The following is a 15704-nucleotide window of genomic DNA, read 5'->3' as shown; positions in this document are numbered from 1 at the left end:
GCCGTTAGCAAGACGTTAGCTAAGTTTTCACTAAAAAATTGCAGCCAATTTTCCCTCCCAAGGTTTGTTCTGGCTCATTTTTTTGCTTGAAATGTATGGGGGAAGGAAGGAGAAGCCTCCATCCAAGGCAGCCCTGGCAGACACACTCCCCATGAAGGGGCAGCAGTGGGGAGCGGACTTTGCTGGCACTCACTGGAATTGCTGCTTTTATCAAACTACCTCCAGCCGGCTGATAAAATACAAAATAACCACACCGTGCTGGCATTCAGCAAATTTTCCCCATAGGGGAAAACCAGATCCATGCAACACACTGCAATGCACTGTGAAAAGGACAGGGGTGACTTGCTGAAATGGAGTAACCACCCCAAGGAACAGCCCTTTGCAGGAAAAAAAAAAAGGTTTCACTTCAATAAATATTTGTGCAGTGCCAAATCTAGAGTTTCCATCCCATTTGCCCATACACATAGTGCCCGAGCTGTGGATATTCAGACATGGTTTCCCCTCTTGTTCCCTTTTTTTTTTTTTGACTCAAAAGCCACGGCGCGGTCGCCGTCGGGAGGTCTCTGGGTGCATCACGCCGCTGGACATAGCTGTTGCGTTGCCACCAGCTCCTGGGGCCGGGGACAAAGCACGGCAGAGCTGAGCCCCCCTCCCGGCGAGACGCTGCAGCCCCCGCTTACAGCAGGAAGGGCGAAGAAGGAGACGCCGATGAGCGTGAACGTAGCTGCCAGCAGCCGCCCGTTCCAGGTCTGTGGGTACTTGTCCCCGTAGCCGATGGTGGTGAGAGTAATCTGCAGGAAGGAGATCGCCGCACAGCCCTTGGTCAGACAGCCTTCAAGCTAAAACAACGCGGCCAAAACTCCCGCAACGCCAGGGTGGGGTGTGGAGGAGCCGGGGCCACCGCGTGCCCCGAGCTGACCGAGTCGCGGCGCAGCTCGGGCACCCGGGAGGACCCCCGGCTTCTTGGGATGGGCAGCGCCGTGGGAAGCGGTGATGCCCTGACGCTCAGGACAGCGCTGCCGCCCTCCCTGCCCGACACATGGGGTTCTCACACCGGTCGGGAGCATTTTCCTGCCTTTAGCTGACACGGAGCTGCCATCTGGTGCAGAGGCTTGCGGCAGCTCGGAGCCTCCCCCGGGAGATGGAGTTGTGCCTTCGGCAGGGGAAGCGAAGCGGCACAGTTCCCCCAAACTCCCTTTCGGCACCTCACGAAAGAAGGCAGGGCTATTTGCGTGCATAAAGATCTGATGCTGTTTATTGCTAATCTTCCCAGCACTGCCTATCAGCCAGTCTCCCTTCCTATTTAAAAACAGCACATTAGCGCAACAGGATGAATTATGGCTGTTTCATACAACCCAATTTAGGGATGTTTCTTCCCTTCCTCAATATTACTGCAATGTACCAAGAGAGTGCTGGCAAGCTGCTGTGTGTGTTTCAGAAAGAGGTGAGAAATTTATTGGAGACAAAGAGTCTCCTGAACTCCAAACTGCAGGAAAAGACGAATTTTCCCACTTCAGTCCATTGACCTCACTAGTGGGAAATGTTGGGTATCCCCCAAGGCTTCTGAGAGGATCTGAAGAGCCTGAGACTGGCAGGGCAAGGTGATTAAAAACATCGTCAAGACTTCTGCCCAACGGACCCTGTGCCAAGCGGGAATTGTCCCCGTCCCATAGCCTCCACAGACAGAGCTGGCCCCAGGGATGAGAGCTGACATGGTGCTGATGTGGCTTTGGAAACCTCACGCATTCAACTGAGAATAAAATCACTTTTACACAAATGGAATTACGATCCCAAAGCGCTGCTTAATTGGACCCACTAAAAGCCCTATCAATTAGATGCCATTTTGACAAAGCGGTTAGAAAATGCATCTACATGGGTCCTCCTTACTAAAACACAAAGTTGAAGCGATGTTCTCTCCATAATCCCTGCAAAGTTGGTTTACAAGTTTTTATAATTTATACAGACAACTACAAGGGTTGGATCCAGTAAGATCAGACCAAGGGATGAGTTTCTGAACCTGAAATTTGATTTATTTTGCCGATCTCAACATCTGTCTCTACTGGACCTGTGAGTTGGGCAATACCAAAACCTGTTTATTTTAATGAAGCTCAAATTTTACTCTGAGCTTCTCAGTGGCAAAACAGTCTGGTGCACCGCCACGTCCTGAAACGAGGCGGGTGATCCTCTGCCAAAGGCTCTCGCAGCCTGGGAAGCAGGAGGATAAATCTGCACATGGTTCTCCCAAGACTGAGCTCTAATCTGGGCTGTCACTTTTTCCTCATTGTTTATTTTCTAGTTATGTCAAATTGGGCTTTGTTTTTATTTTTCTGTCGTAACCAAGAGGCTTGAAAAGCAATTTACTGCTTCTTTCCCTTTGTTGGAACAGAGGAGCTGCTTGATCAGCCGATTCCTCCCCAAGCCTGTTATTGGGATTTGATCAGATCTGGGATTTTCATTACATGCTTTGTAATCAAGGTCAAACCAGCACCACAGTCTTGGAGCAGAAGAACAATAACGCAAGAAGATTAGAACGTCATTAATTCTCTCTTTGTTAATCGGGTAATCCAATAATTCACATGCACACGCACTCACAGAGCAAACTAAAAGTACTGCCCTTTCCTCCTTTGTCAGCAAGATGTGAAAGGGGAGTGCTTTCAGCGCTGAAGTCTTTCTGGTACTTAGACCCTATTAATTTTATAAAATTTATTCCACTGTGTTTAACAGCACATTACCCAAGAACGAGTTTAAATAATTAAAAGGCAGCAATACTCATCAAAATGATGATCAAAACACCCCAGAGCATGGGGTCTTTATCCGACCTGCCTCTACTGTCGTGACAGAGCTAAATCCCATGATTGAGAGCATGAGTGCCCAGTTTCCTTGCAGCTCCAGCTAATTCAAGAAATGCGATCCCCTAACATTTTCTACAAGGTTTATTTAAGAAAAAGAGCTAAATGGAGTAGCCTGAAGCCATTTAATAAAAATGTTAACTAAGCACTCCATAAGTCGATTCCTCACGTAAGTGATAGAAGATGGAGGGTTAATGGACATTTTATTTTAATAACCAGCAGCTGTTGTAGGAAAATTACTTACCAGACCCCACCAGAGTGCATCTGCATATGTATCAAAGTGCTCATTTTCTCCTTTCTCGGCCAAGTATACCAGGAAAGAGGCCAGAATGAGGCACAAGAAGCCAATATACCAGGCAGTAATCAGCTCCTGCAAGATCATTAAGGGATAGAAGAGAATAATTGCAATCCTAGTGCTCATCTCCAAAAGCTGAGTTAGTTGCTTGCGGTGGGATCTGAACTTTCTCTGCATTTGTTTAGGCTTTGGGGCTTCGGTTGGAGATCAGTAGTGCCATTTTTTGAGATGGGACCATGTACTGGTGCTGGCCCTGCCACGCATACAGGGTGATCCCTGTTCTGAAGACCCCATCATCTAAACCCATACAGCAAAAGGAGAAGAAAAGGGAGAGTTAATAGCTCCATTATTTCAAGATGTGGAATTTAGAGAAAAAAAATATTTCCCCAGTTCACACAGGGAAGTGGCGTTAAAACTGAAATGGAAACCCCAAATCCCTGGGGACCCTGCTTAGAGGAGGTCCCTTCCACTAACGGGGAAGGAGCTACAAAGCTGGGGTCTGGATACAACACCCCTCAATTTCAGGGAAGTTTTAATTCAGAATTCACAGGAATAATTGGGTTTGGGTGAAGTTAATACAAGGGTGGACAAGAGAGACCCACAAATTCCCTATGATTTTTACACAGTTCTGAATAAGCTGGCTAAGCTTTACAGGGGAAAAAGTGCAGGAAAGAGGAAAAACATTAAATTCATAAATTCAGCACTGGGAAACAAACAAACAAAAAAAAAGGTCAACAAACTCTTCCCAAACCGGAGAAAGGCCAAAGTGCCTTACACCAGGGATCAGTTCTGCAACTGGTACATGATCTCACGTTGGGAAGAGTACAGTAATCACGTCTATGAGAGGCTGCTGCTTGCAGGATGAGCTTCCAGAAATGCATCCACTTTGAAGCGTGCATCCTAGACAAAGAGCTCAGAACACCACCTGTGCTTAACGAGGCTGCTGGCTAATTGCTAACTCTTTGAAGTGAGCTGTACTAGTGTGCAGGGGGTCACTATGTTCAAGATATTCCCTGCAAACATCTAAACATCCCTTCTTTCTCTCCTCTACTGGGTGGAGGGCTCCATTGGACCTTGTGTCGCTGACTTTGCACTCCCCGTGTTACTGCACGGTGTCTTTCCAATCTCCCCAGGCCTGGGAGATGTTTGGGGTGGAGAACTGAACCGAAGTGGTGTCCCTGGTGGGGGGAAACATGAATAGCCACCCAATGTCCTTGCTTGGGGCTTGCTCACCTTACTGTGTGCGTAGACCACAGAGCCCAGGAGCTTCCAGGTGCCGCCCCGCCGGTCCATGCGGATCATGCGCAGGATCTGCAGGAACCTCAAACTCCTGAGCGCCGAGGTGGCAAAGACGTTCCCTTGAGACCCCGCCGCCAGCACGGCGATGGACGCGATCAGCACCATGATGTCTGCAGGAACAGAGGGCATTGAAAGCTGAGGAAATGCTGCTGAACCACTACCAAACGGGGTGACAACCCTACTGCCACCAGCAGCAGAAGGCTGTGCGTGAAAGGGACCTTGCGTCAGTTGTATCCTGTGCTGGAAGGACACGCATAAATCTTAACCTGGATGAAAGGAGCCACTACACACCTTATGGAAACATCCTAGTTTTTTCCTTCTCCACACTCATCCTTCCCATAGAAAATGTGTCAAATACTGCAAAGCCTGAATTCTGATAGGATTCAGTGTTAACACTGCTAAGCTGGATTAAATCCTTGCAAAATGCATGCCCTTTTTAAATCGGCCGCAGCTGCGTGTTACACAGAGCTGCCTAGAGGTGTGAATTCCCCTGTCTAAATTGGGAATGAAAATCTAGAGGTCCACCATAGCAATCCTAGGGTGCTCGCGGACAAAGAAAGTCCAAGAAAAAGGCCAAGAAAAAAAGCCTTGCTCTATATATCTCAAATTCAAAGATCCTGTAAACCTCCCTATTCCCTAGTTTTCTAGGCAAATTTTATAGGAGTGCTTTTCAGTGGAATAAGCTAAAATCCTGCATATGATCATTGCCAGCTCCAAGACCTCTGAAAGCAGGCTCCATAGCGAATGGCATGGCCTCTCTGCCCACTCCTTACCCCATTAAAAATAACTCCTATGCACAGACGGCCCCTTTCACAAGAGGATGGCCGAGTACTTTGCAAACAAGAATTAATTAAGTCTCATAATTCCCTTGTGAGGCAGCTCATCAGCACCAGGGAAGGCAAAGTGAGACACAGAAAGTTTCAATGACTTGTGAGCAATTCAGTGTTGAAGTTGGACGCAGGATCCCAGCTCCTACGCTTGGCTTCTCCCAGCTAAACCCCCTTTCCGTGGCTGTGGGTGGCTGTCAGCGATGCCTGGGGGACACAGGGCAACGGGGCAGCTCCCAGGTCTGCAGAAAACAGGGTGGGCCTCATGTAGAATAAGGAAAACGGTGGCCAAGCATTAGGACTTTTGCCTTTGCTCTCTTTCCGTTCTCAAGGTGACCATGAAGCAGCCGAGGATGGACCCCCAAAATGCATGTGAGAAACCAGAGCACTGCGCAAGCAAGCACTTGCAATAACCATTTTGGTTTGGGAAATCCCATGCAGGAAGGCAGGACTTACCAATGACGCAGAAAGGCTTGCGGGCAAATTTTAACCTTCCCCTCCAGCCCCGGTATCGGCAGCAGCAGCCGGCCGCCCAGATTCTCACAAAATATTCGACCCCGAACACCACGATGGTGACTATTTCCTGCAAGGGAGACAACGCCGTTAGTCAACAAAGAAGTGTGATGGAGAGTGCGCTCCAGAATCAAATACAAACCCATAACCTAAACTCTGCACACCTCAGAAAATGCAACGTGGAGCTGTCTGCACGAGGACTGTTAAATGGAGAGCCCAGACCGGAAAGATTGTCAGATCTTTGCTGTTGTTTTCCCTTGCCCTCCCCTGGGGTGCCAGACGTACTGCCCATTACAGCCTGTGAACCAGAGTTTTATGTCTTCTCATATCATGCTTGTGTCCCCCATCACAAGGCTGAGGAGCGCCTGCTTCTCTCCCCACCCTTAGTCTCCAGGACTTGACTACCTTAATGCTGAGCAACTTGGAGAAGACCAGAGATGGAAATCACTGGCTACTCCATCCTAGGACTCTTCACAGGGGATCAGAGCTTTTTCCCTAGAAAATCGGACTGGTTGTCTCTGTGTGCTGGGCTATCTGGTGCAGGGGCAATGGAGGTCCTCTGTCCCTCGGCACCAAGCGAGCACATGGATGCTGTGCATCGCAGCTCTTCCCATCGCCACCCAAACAGCCTGCGCACACTCCCTTCCATCTGATTTCTTTACCAGCGGCGCTTGCCTCGGCTTTCTCATGTGTCAAACCTGGCAAAGCCCTAATTAGTCTGCAGCACCGTTTGATGTCGACGTAGGGCATGGACTGGGGAAGAGGAAGAAAGGCAAAAGGAAAGGAGACACATGAAGCCGGCAGCCTGGCGACGCGGCAGCGCGTGCAGGATCTCTGCTGGCTCTCCATGGCAGAAGCCACGTTGTCAGTGCGAGGAATGCCGGGCTATTTAAGGAACAAAACTCTGCAGCTTGATGTCGGATCAAATAGTTGCAGGGATGTTATAGTGTGGGAAAGGAGGCAGCTACGCAGGCTGCTCCCTACACAGCACATCCGCAGCTTTAAGTATTGGGAGCTGTTGGACATCAAACCACTTTTCAGTTGGGATCAGTCTTGCTACTGTATTTTGCAATTGCAGAGATAAATGCAGAAAAAAAGAAAAAGTTTAGGAAGAAAAGCTTTAAAAGATCCTTAAAATTATTGTTAGTTTATTCCTGATACAGATTTCTCCTTTTCACATTTTCCTTATTTCTTACCTGCGGGTCCCAGTGGTCCCCTTCTCACAAGCAACAGTTTAAATTCTTGCCCCAGTTAAACACTCCCAACCTCAAGTTTTTTATTGTGTTTTTGACTTTGTTTTAATGCCTCACTGACGGCTTCATTTGCAACCCCTCAACTTACCAGGATGTAAAGGGCCCCTTCTGAGCTGTTCTGGTACTCATCAATGGTCGAAAAGACAGACAGCACCAGGCAGGAGAAAACTAGTAGAAAACTATATAACACAAAAATAAAAAAGGGAACGTCAGTCTTCAGAGCAGGAGATTTTCACACTTGCTCAAACTAGCCCAGAGAGCATTTTTTGACATATTTACTGTGCCGCTGCTACAACACTGTGTAAAAAAAGAAAGTAAATTCCTTGATTTTAATAACGGAAAGGTTGTGCATGGAAGGACTCACTGGACTGTTCCCAGTTTGGCCAGTGCCAATCCCATTCCCCTCCCGGGGGCACTGATAACCCCTGAAATTATTTCCCCGAGGAACCGTCAGCTCTTACTGCAACATGCTTTCGACAAGCATGCAAACAAGCAGGGAAACGCTGATTTATTAACGTGATAACAGCTGACCAGACTGGCGAATGGGCTGAACACAAACCCAGAAAAAACTCCACTGATGCTCTGCTTATACATTTTCTTCCACAAAAGCTTACACAGGAGTGGGACTGCATTTCCCATCCTTCCCAGGGTAGGACATTTTGGGTGGATTTAACAGTTCCTTTTTTAGAAAGGTCCTCCAGATTAACTCTTTACTGCCTGGAAAGGCTGGCAACTACCCAGGTTTGCTGTAGCATCACTAGGAGGTGGATGCTGTTGTGTGGCCAGACACAGGACACGGCAGGGGTTTGATCCAGCCCAAGGGATGTGATCTCGGTGCTGTGAGTACCTTAGTATAAAGCCAGAGACACCCTGCCATCGGCGAGGGAGCTGGGCTGGCCTCTCTGTCCCAGCCCTGCAAGGACATGAAGGAGCCCGATCCTGCCAGGAGCTTGGGGGACCCAGCTTTGATATCAGCTCACTCAGCCTCTTTTATTTGCCATGAAAATGATAGGGGATTCTCAAAACCCCTTTACAGTATGCATCCAAGTCTCCTGACATCTACTTCTATGGGCTGTCCCAAAAGCAGCCTCAGAAGGGCCACACCACCCTGTCATTCACAGGCTGTCCCCATCAAAGCTGCCCGCTCTCTGCTTTTCATGAATGCTGGATGCACTAATGCAAATCAAAAGGCACAAAATGAATGACAGCTCAGCTCTCTTCTAACACGCAACGCCTGAGTCCGCAGCTACAGAGGTATCCTGGCATCTGCACATGGACGGAGAAGATTTCCACCAGCCCGCGATGCCCACTGCTTGCTCAAACAAAAGGAGGGAAATTAATTTACTAAAGATCGATTTACTGATACAATAAAGTAGGCCAGAGCAGGAAGAAACTAAAAGTTGCATTCTTTAAAAGCATTAAATAATTCATCCGTCTGGCTTTGTCTCAAATTCCTACAAACTGCACACTGAATATTTATAAGGTACAGTTCAGCTGGTAGGTGGCTGTTCCTTTTCGTTGTCTAAAGAAAAGGAGTTTCACACCAGTGGGTCATGCTTGTGGCTTTGCAATGACCATTAATGTCATGGTAACAAGTGAAGATAGGAGGATTTGCAGTATTTATCCGAACCACAGACTGAAACATCCCTGCCTGCTGGAGGTAAGGGACCTTTAGTCACATCAGCAAAGGCTGAGCTTTGTCAGCAACAAGATGAATTTGGCGCAGACCAGATAAGGACAATTGCCCGATTTCTCACTGCAAATTTCCTCTTCTCACACCAGGTCTGGTACCCAGAGACTTGAAACAAGCTCAAGAGAGTATAAAAACATCCCTTGCAATCCCACTCATGATGTCCCTTAATGTCTTCTCTGGGTCTCACTTACAGTTTTTCTTCTCCCCAAGCTGGTCTTTTAAAACCCTTGCTATAAACAAGCCAACCACAAGCTGCCCTGCAGCCAAATGGACTCCATCCATCCCTCTGAGTTGCCTGGGCCAGGCTGCGGGAGCTGGAGACGGGACCCCCGCTGCTGCCCACACTGTGGCAGGGGAAGCAGAGCCCCACACTGCTGGAGGGAAGGAGCTGCTCCTGGTGCGACCCAAATTTTGCTGCAAACTCCTATGTTGGAGTGAGAAACAGAGGAATAATCAATGAAAGACAAAAGAGAAGAGGAAAACAAAAAAAGATAATGGAAAAGGATTAGGCGAAGAAGAAAATCCTACATTTTCTGACTAAAGAAGTAGAACATGGGTTGTATTTTATGACCAAACATCAAATAAAATGCCCGAGGAGTTGCTGAAAGCAAAGTGCCAATATCAAGGCAGATTTGCACACCACGTTGGGGAAGGTGACCACTTCAGATGGATCCAGAATAAAACCACGCTCAAACAATGACTCCTGGCAGGGACAAACACCATGAGAAAGAGGATTCCTGCATGTTAAATTTGTCAGTAGACATATATTGGTGGGGCAGAAAAAAAAGAAAGGAAAAGAAATCGCTTTATCACTTTGAATCCCAAGGGTGGATTGTGCAAGCGGTGGTCATGCAGGGAGAGATGGGGCAGCGCCGGGTGCTGCTGGGGCAGTGGGACATTGGGTGCTGCTTCTTCCCTTCCCCAGCATATCGCTGCAGCCTCATCCCCGGCCTCTCCGTTCCCCTCATCTCCCTGCGGTCAGCTCGGTGCTGCTGTAATTTTGGCTCTGCGCTCCCCAGGGCTCTCATTGCCAGGGAGACCTGATGCAGATCACGCTTGCAGGGCCAGCATTAATTACAGCACTGCCAAGCATGGGAGGCAACGGGGAAGGCACCAGCTTCTTCAGTGAAGCATGGGAGCTCCATGGCCAAATGCCACATGGACCAAAATCTCCCTGTCTCCGTCACGATGGGGATGTTCAGCCACTGGGTAAAGAACGGTCCCGCCAACAAGGGATGCAGGCATTGGCTCATCACAGGGTGAGCGGCACAAGCATCCCAAAATAGCTCTGCAGCGATGCACAGCTGGCTCTGCTTGACCCTGTGGTTCACAAACCTCTGGGAAGCTGTAAAAGGAGACTAAGAGAATGAAACCTTTCTGCGAGGAAACTGAATTCAGGGGGTTGGGGTCTGTATGGCTCCTGGCAGGCTTTGAAGGAGGTGCAGATCCCCTATGGATAGGGGGTGGAAGAAGAAAGCTGAGAGGTATGTCCACACCGGAGATGGTGTGTATCCTCTGAGCTCCCACAGAGGTAGGGCAGCAGGGAACCAGAAGGCTGACTCTGCTTTAATGTCACCTAATCTACCCAGACAGTGCAGGAAAGGGCTCCAGATAATAATGGATAGCTAGGGGAAGGGAGACAGGCCAATAAATAGTATAGAGGTTGGGATGAATCTCATTTTTAAAGCTACATATCTAATCAAAGCAAATTATGTCTGCAGCCTGACTCTGGGTAATGTTAATGTGCAATAAGGAACGTTAATTATGTCCCATCTAATGATTTTTACATTAAAGATGCCAATTCTGCTTAGAGCTTTGGAGAAGACAATATCCTTCTCTCAAGCAGACAGGACCTGGGTCCTACACGATGCACGGCTGGAGTAGCACCAGCCTCCTCCAAACCCAGGCCAGGATGCAAAGGGCAGCGTGTGGTTTTGGACCACTGTCTCCTCCGGAGAGACGGCACGGAGGAAGCTGGCTCCAGCCTCCTGGAGCCACTGTCAGGGTCACCTCATGTCCCTGCATCTTCTCACCCACCACCCCTTCCTATGGGCACCCAGCACCTTCTGCTGCTCCGGGATCTCCCATGCCTGTTGCTTAGACCTTTAAGCTCAGCCAAGACTCAGCTGTGCAAATCTGACTGCTGCTAATACTAATAAATCCAAAGTCCTCCAAAGTCTGGCTTTCCATCCAAAGGTTATGATGACTTAACACACCCATGCAAGCTTCTTATTACAACTTATAAATCCCAGCACAAAATCTGCATATCCAGATTTCATATCCACCGTGCTTCACGTTAGCATTGGAAGAGGAAATGACTGAAAAAAAATACTTAAAATGACTTGAAACAGGAAAGATGGTCCTTTTCTTTTTTTCCTCAGTAAAAGCATATGATGGAATCACCATAAAGCTTTTCAGGTTAATCATCTAATTTGCTTTCCAAAAGGAATCTACACATCCATTTACATAAGAATTTAAAGAGACCTTTAAATTTATTCCTGAAATACGTGTATTCAAATAACATCCCCTGACATGCAAAAACATTGGGCTTCCTCTGATGGAGCACCAGTAATTAGGAACCGGATTCCTGGATGCAGTGGAGATGGATACGATACGAGGAGGTGACAAGTTTGTAACAAGCCACTGTGCTGGTTACACACTTTGCTGGCTTTCCCTGGATTGGGAAAGGGAATTAATGATTTGTTTAATTAGAAGGAGCAAAGCTGGAAAGGAAGGAGTATTTTACTACAGGCATTTGAGAGCTGCACAATGGAAAACAACTTGAAACATTTAAAGCACTTAAAAATTACTTTGGGGATGTAAACAAGGCACTGATAATTGTGCTAAAATAAAACCCAAATGCTTATGGGCAATCCATCTGTAATCCCTGCAATCCATTTGCTGTGGTCTCTATAAAACGCTGGCTTTCAATTAGCTAAAACTTCAATGTAAATCAAAGGCCACGAAAATGCAGCAGTGACAATAAACCAAGGTGGAAGAGCATCCATACCGAAGAGAAACAGATTGTCAAATGCCTTTTAACGCTCAGAGACCCTCATAACCAGAACGGGACTATTTGCAGCTCAGTTTAAGTCTCCAGTGAATCAGAAGCAAAACTCTGATAATGCCCTGACTTTTCCGTGGGTAAAGATGCTGCCATATTGCACCTACCCTTAGCCAGGAGCGTCCATCATCTTTATTCATTTAAGCAATCCTGTTGTGATTTGCAACCCGGCTATTCATTTGCAAGGCTAAACACGAGCCTAAATGCCTCGCTCCAGGTTTCCACATCCCTCAGTCTCAGCCAAAATCATCTCCCAAGGCGACTTCTGTCACTAGCAGAGCTCAAAATAGAAGCGGGGAGTCCTGCCTTTCTGTCCTGTGCCTTAGTAAATGCTCTCCTTTCCAAAAATAGCTCCTGATAGTGTCTCATTCCCCGCAGGTTTGGCCATGCCCAGCCCAGATCTTGCTCCTCCGAGGAGCCTGGAGGCTCCCTGGGCGCCCATGCAGGCAGCAAACATTGTTTATGGGCAACACGCAGGCTGCTCCAAGGCAGGGATTCTCATGATTTATAAACTTTAATAAATCTTTAGCAAAGGCCTCTCTGGGACAATGTTAATAGCTCCTGTGCCTTCTCGGTGCACTGAGATGATGGCTGAACAGCCCTGGTAAGAAGCACCCTGTTTGTACCAAGCCATAAAGCGTACTAAGGATGCTGGTGTGAAATGTGCGAAGGAGCATCTCCAGAGGACCAAGGCAGCGTCCCGGAGGAGGCTGCGGTGTGGACAGCAAGGCTGCATTAAACGATGCTCCAGGAGGCGGGTGAGAATACAGGGAATTAATCAGGCTACAGAGAAGCAGGTCTTGGGGACCCCAAACCACGTTACAGCGGTGGCACGGGGATGGGAAGGAAAATGGGAGGTTTATTTTCCCACTCATCCCTACCGCACCACCACCACCTGCGAGCCCCCAGGACACATCCCCCGGCCCCTGCGCATGGATTCAGCAAACCTGCTCTCCTTGCTGTGTGTCAGCAGCGTGACAAAAACAGGAGGTGCTTTTCCAGCAGATCAGGTTTTCTGGGGTCTTCCCTGGACACGCGGCCAGAGCAGGAGCACTGCTGGTTGAGCACTGATCCCTGCTTCTGTTTCGGCTCCCCTTGCAGCTACTGAAACGCACCTGCACATTTACATACCAGGGAAGTCAGCGGGGGATGAGATTTCCGTTGCATCGGGTTTTTGGGGAAGGCTATTTTCTGCTTTATGAGCAGATAAGGAGCATTCACGAATCCATCACAGGAAACTCAGGCAAAAGGAGTAGGTGTCCATAGCATTACTGTATGGGCACAAGCCACAAAACTTCTCTTCCTCTGCCTTCCCTCTATTTAAGCACATTTCTCAGTTAGAAAAAGGGCAAGATATGGGTTCACATGTATTTTCTCCTTCAACATCCACCACTTTTGAAATCAGTTCCCGCTCCAAGAGCTCCTCCAGCCTTTCCTTCTTGCTTATAACCGAGTCAGGGAGCAGAAACAGCATCATCTGCCCCAAGTACCCAGAGCCAGAGTCCCAACCTGAACCCATGAAATGCAGGAATTTGAGTAGAAATGGGTTTTGCATGAAATATCTTGTCCCTAGTCCAGCAAAGGATTATGTATCTCCACACTTACAAGCAAGAGTGATCTTAAGAGCTTTCCTGGACTGAAGCCCCAAAGAACAAAAGCCATCTAGAAATGATGGGGAATGGAGATCAAGAGCTGCATTTACAGTAGGAAAAGGGGTTAAATTTAAGGAATCGGTTGCTTGTTTTACAGGTTCCTCTAACCATTTAACTAACTCAGAGTAAAAGCCTTATTAATAATAATCACCGCATGCAAAAGTTCTAGCTCAAATATTCCTCTTTGTCCTCATCTAACATGAATCACGGAAATGCTGGGCTGCGTATTCTCCTTGCCCTGCGCACGCAGCCTCAGAGGAGCCAGATGTCTGGAGGAAAACCCAAAGTATTAATCAAGCCCGTGCACCTGCCAGAAGCGCCTGTCTCTGCTGCGATTCAGCGCTGCCGGGCTGAGGTTTTCTCTTAAAAACTTGGTGGGGAGAAATATATTCGTGCAGCTGCAGAAACAGTTGACAGGAAAGAATCCTAAAGACCACGGTGCAATTATGGTACACTGGGAGGTAAATTAAGAGCATCAAGTACTGGACATTTAAGTAATTCTTAAAACGCATTTACTCAGAGCACATTCATTGATTTTAACGTGAGGGAAAGTTGCTGTCTCATGCAATACCTGTATTATTCAGACTGAAATCTGAGTGCTGCTGCTGTTTCATCCCACAGGGTATTCCCCCAAAAGAGCCTCTGCCTCCTCCCTACCTCTGAGAAATCATTATTGGCGAGTACAGGAATACAAGCCCTCCTAATCTAACCTTTGTCTGTATATGAAAATCAAGTTATTTCTGTTTCTTAAGGGGAAAGCCCTGCTTTTCTGCAACACCTCAAGAAACAAAAAATGATGTAAATTTAAGAAGCCGAGGGCTACAGTGCATAGTTGGAGCATGCAGGAATAAAAAAAAAATCTTCTTGTAGAGGTCAACCTGCTTTGACTGACCTGGGCAAGTCACTTGATCTGACTTAACTGAGCTCTAAAACTGGGTTAAAAGCAAGATGTCCCTGTAAAATGTAATGCTGCATCTCATCTAAACATTCCTCGAGGGAATGGGATATACAAAAATAGGCTCTGGTCTAATTGCAGATAGGAAGATTGTCTCAAAATGTGCAGGGCTGGTTCCCGCTGCAGACAGGAATAGTAGCTGGTTTTTTCAAAGGTCTGTCCCAGAATCAGCTATTCAGCTGGAGCCCGAGGTTTCCTGCCCGCAAAGGACGAGCTCTGTCTTGCTGAGCTCCTTTAGCTTCGCTTCCCCGCCTCTGACTTTGCACTAGTTTTAGAGCGCCAAGAATTACAGCACCTCTAAAACGAGCATCCTCGCCGAGAGCATCTGCAGGGAGCTGCCGACAGAGGCTCAGCGGCTCCCAGCAGGCGCATGAACCATCTCAGTCCCACGGCAGGCAACTAAATGGCTCAAAATCCTTATGTCGACTTTCAAAAAAATCTCACTTTCCCCATGCCTCAAGCCCATGGTTTACACTTCTGTAAAGGCAGGACCCCAGAGCTGTGCTCTCAGGCTCCCTCCTGGCTAACAGCAAAGGAGGGCTGAAATTTTGGGTCCACCCCGGCTTCGTGCCTCAATAATGAGAAGACAAGAATGTGGCTTCTCGGAGCCAGAGGCTAACAGATAATGCCGAAGAGTAAAATGCAAGCATTACCAAAGCACTGCTAATTTCATTTGCTCATCAGTTAATTAAATAAACTGAGTCTTGGAGGAAAAAAAAAAAAGTATTTGCACACTGCCCATATAATGTCTTAGAGTTAGTAATTTTGCCATCTGTTTAATTTTACCTCTCCTGTCCCAGCTAGTGACTAGGAAGGAGCTCAGAGCCAAGAAGCAGGAGAGCTGGTTCACAGCCTTTTGATTTTAGCCCCCAGAAGACGACAAGCCCCCAAGCTGGGTAAAAAAGATATACCCAGGGGAATAACAGGAGTGCTGCAGTCAGCAGCACCATATCGCCTCTCTGCAACTCTCCCCCAGTCACACCGGTGCAAATCAGGAAAACCCCCCAAAAGCCAAGGGGGCTGCACTGCCACGAGAGAGGGTCCGGCTCAGCCGGGTCCAAACCCTGCAATGCTCAAGAGACACCTGAGTTTGGCATGCAGAAAAATGCAGGATTAGGTCCAACAACAAGAAATAAGTGGCCAGTGGCCACTTCTGGAGCTCTGCATCCCTTCCCCACACCAGCAGGATGGGATGCTCCTCCACAAAGGTGGCAGAACACAGCCCTGATGCTTTTCATGGCCGCGAAGCTGCTCCGGTCGGGATGGGAACGCTTCTGCTGGGCACAGAGCCTCGGCCGCACGGA

General features: G+C 47.9%; 1 protein-coding gene across 7 annotated transcripts in view; it reads right to left on the bottom strand.

Annotated features, from left to right (window-relative positions):
• The window catches only part of KCNQ2 (potassium voltage-gated channel subfamily Q member 2), a 68232-nt gene that overhangs the window by 36584 nt on the left and 15944 nt on the right, over positions 1-15704 (bottom strand). For all 7 annotated transcript variants that reach the window (XM_075720954.1, XM_075720957.1, XM_075720955.1 and 4 more), the window contains exons 2-6: positions 7125-7215; positions 5727-5853; positions 4378-4553; positions 3094-3219; positions 681-791 (exon numbers count right to left, since the gene is read on the bottom strand). In XM_075720954.1, the coding sequence (XP_075577069.1) occupies positions 681-791; positions 3094-3219; positions 4378-4553; positions 5727-5853; positions 7125-7215 (631 nt within the window). The remainder of the gene's footprint in view (positions 1-680; positions 792-3093; positions 3220-4377; positions 4554-5726; positions 5854-7124; positions 7216-15704) is intronic.

Source organism: Pelecanus crispus, chromosome 14 (assembly GCF_030463565.1).
Source record: "Pelecanus crispus isolate bPelCri1 chromosome 14, bPelCri1.pri, whole genome shotgun sequence".
Classification (NCBI taxonomy): Eukaryota; Metazoa; Chordata; class Aves; order Pelecaniformes; family Pelecanidae; genus Pelecanus; species Pelecanus crispus.
The sequence above is the reverse complement of the archived record's forward strand: the minus strand, read 5'-3'. Positions and strand labels throughout refer to the sequence as shown.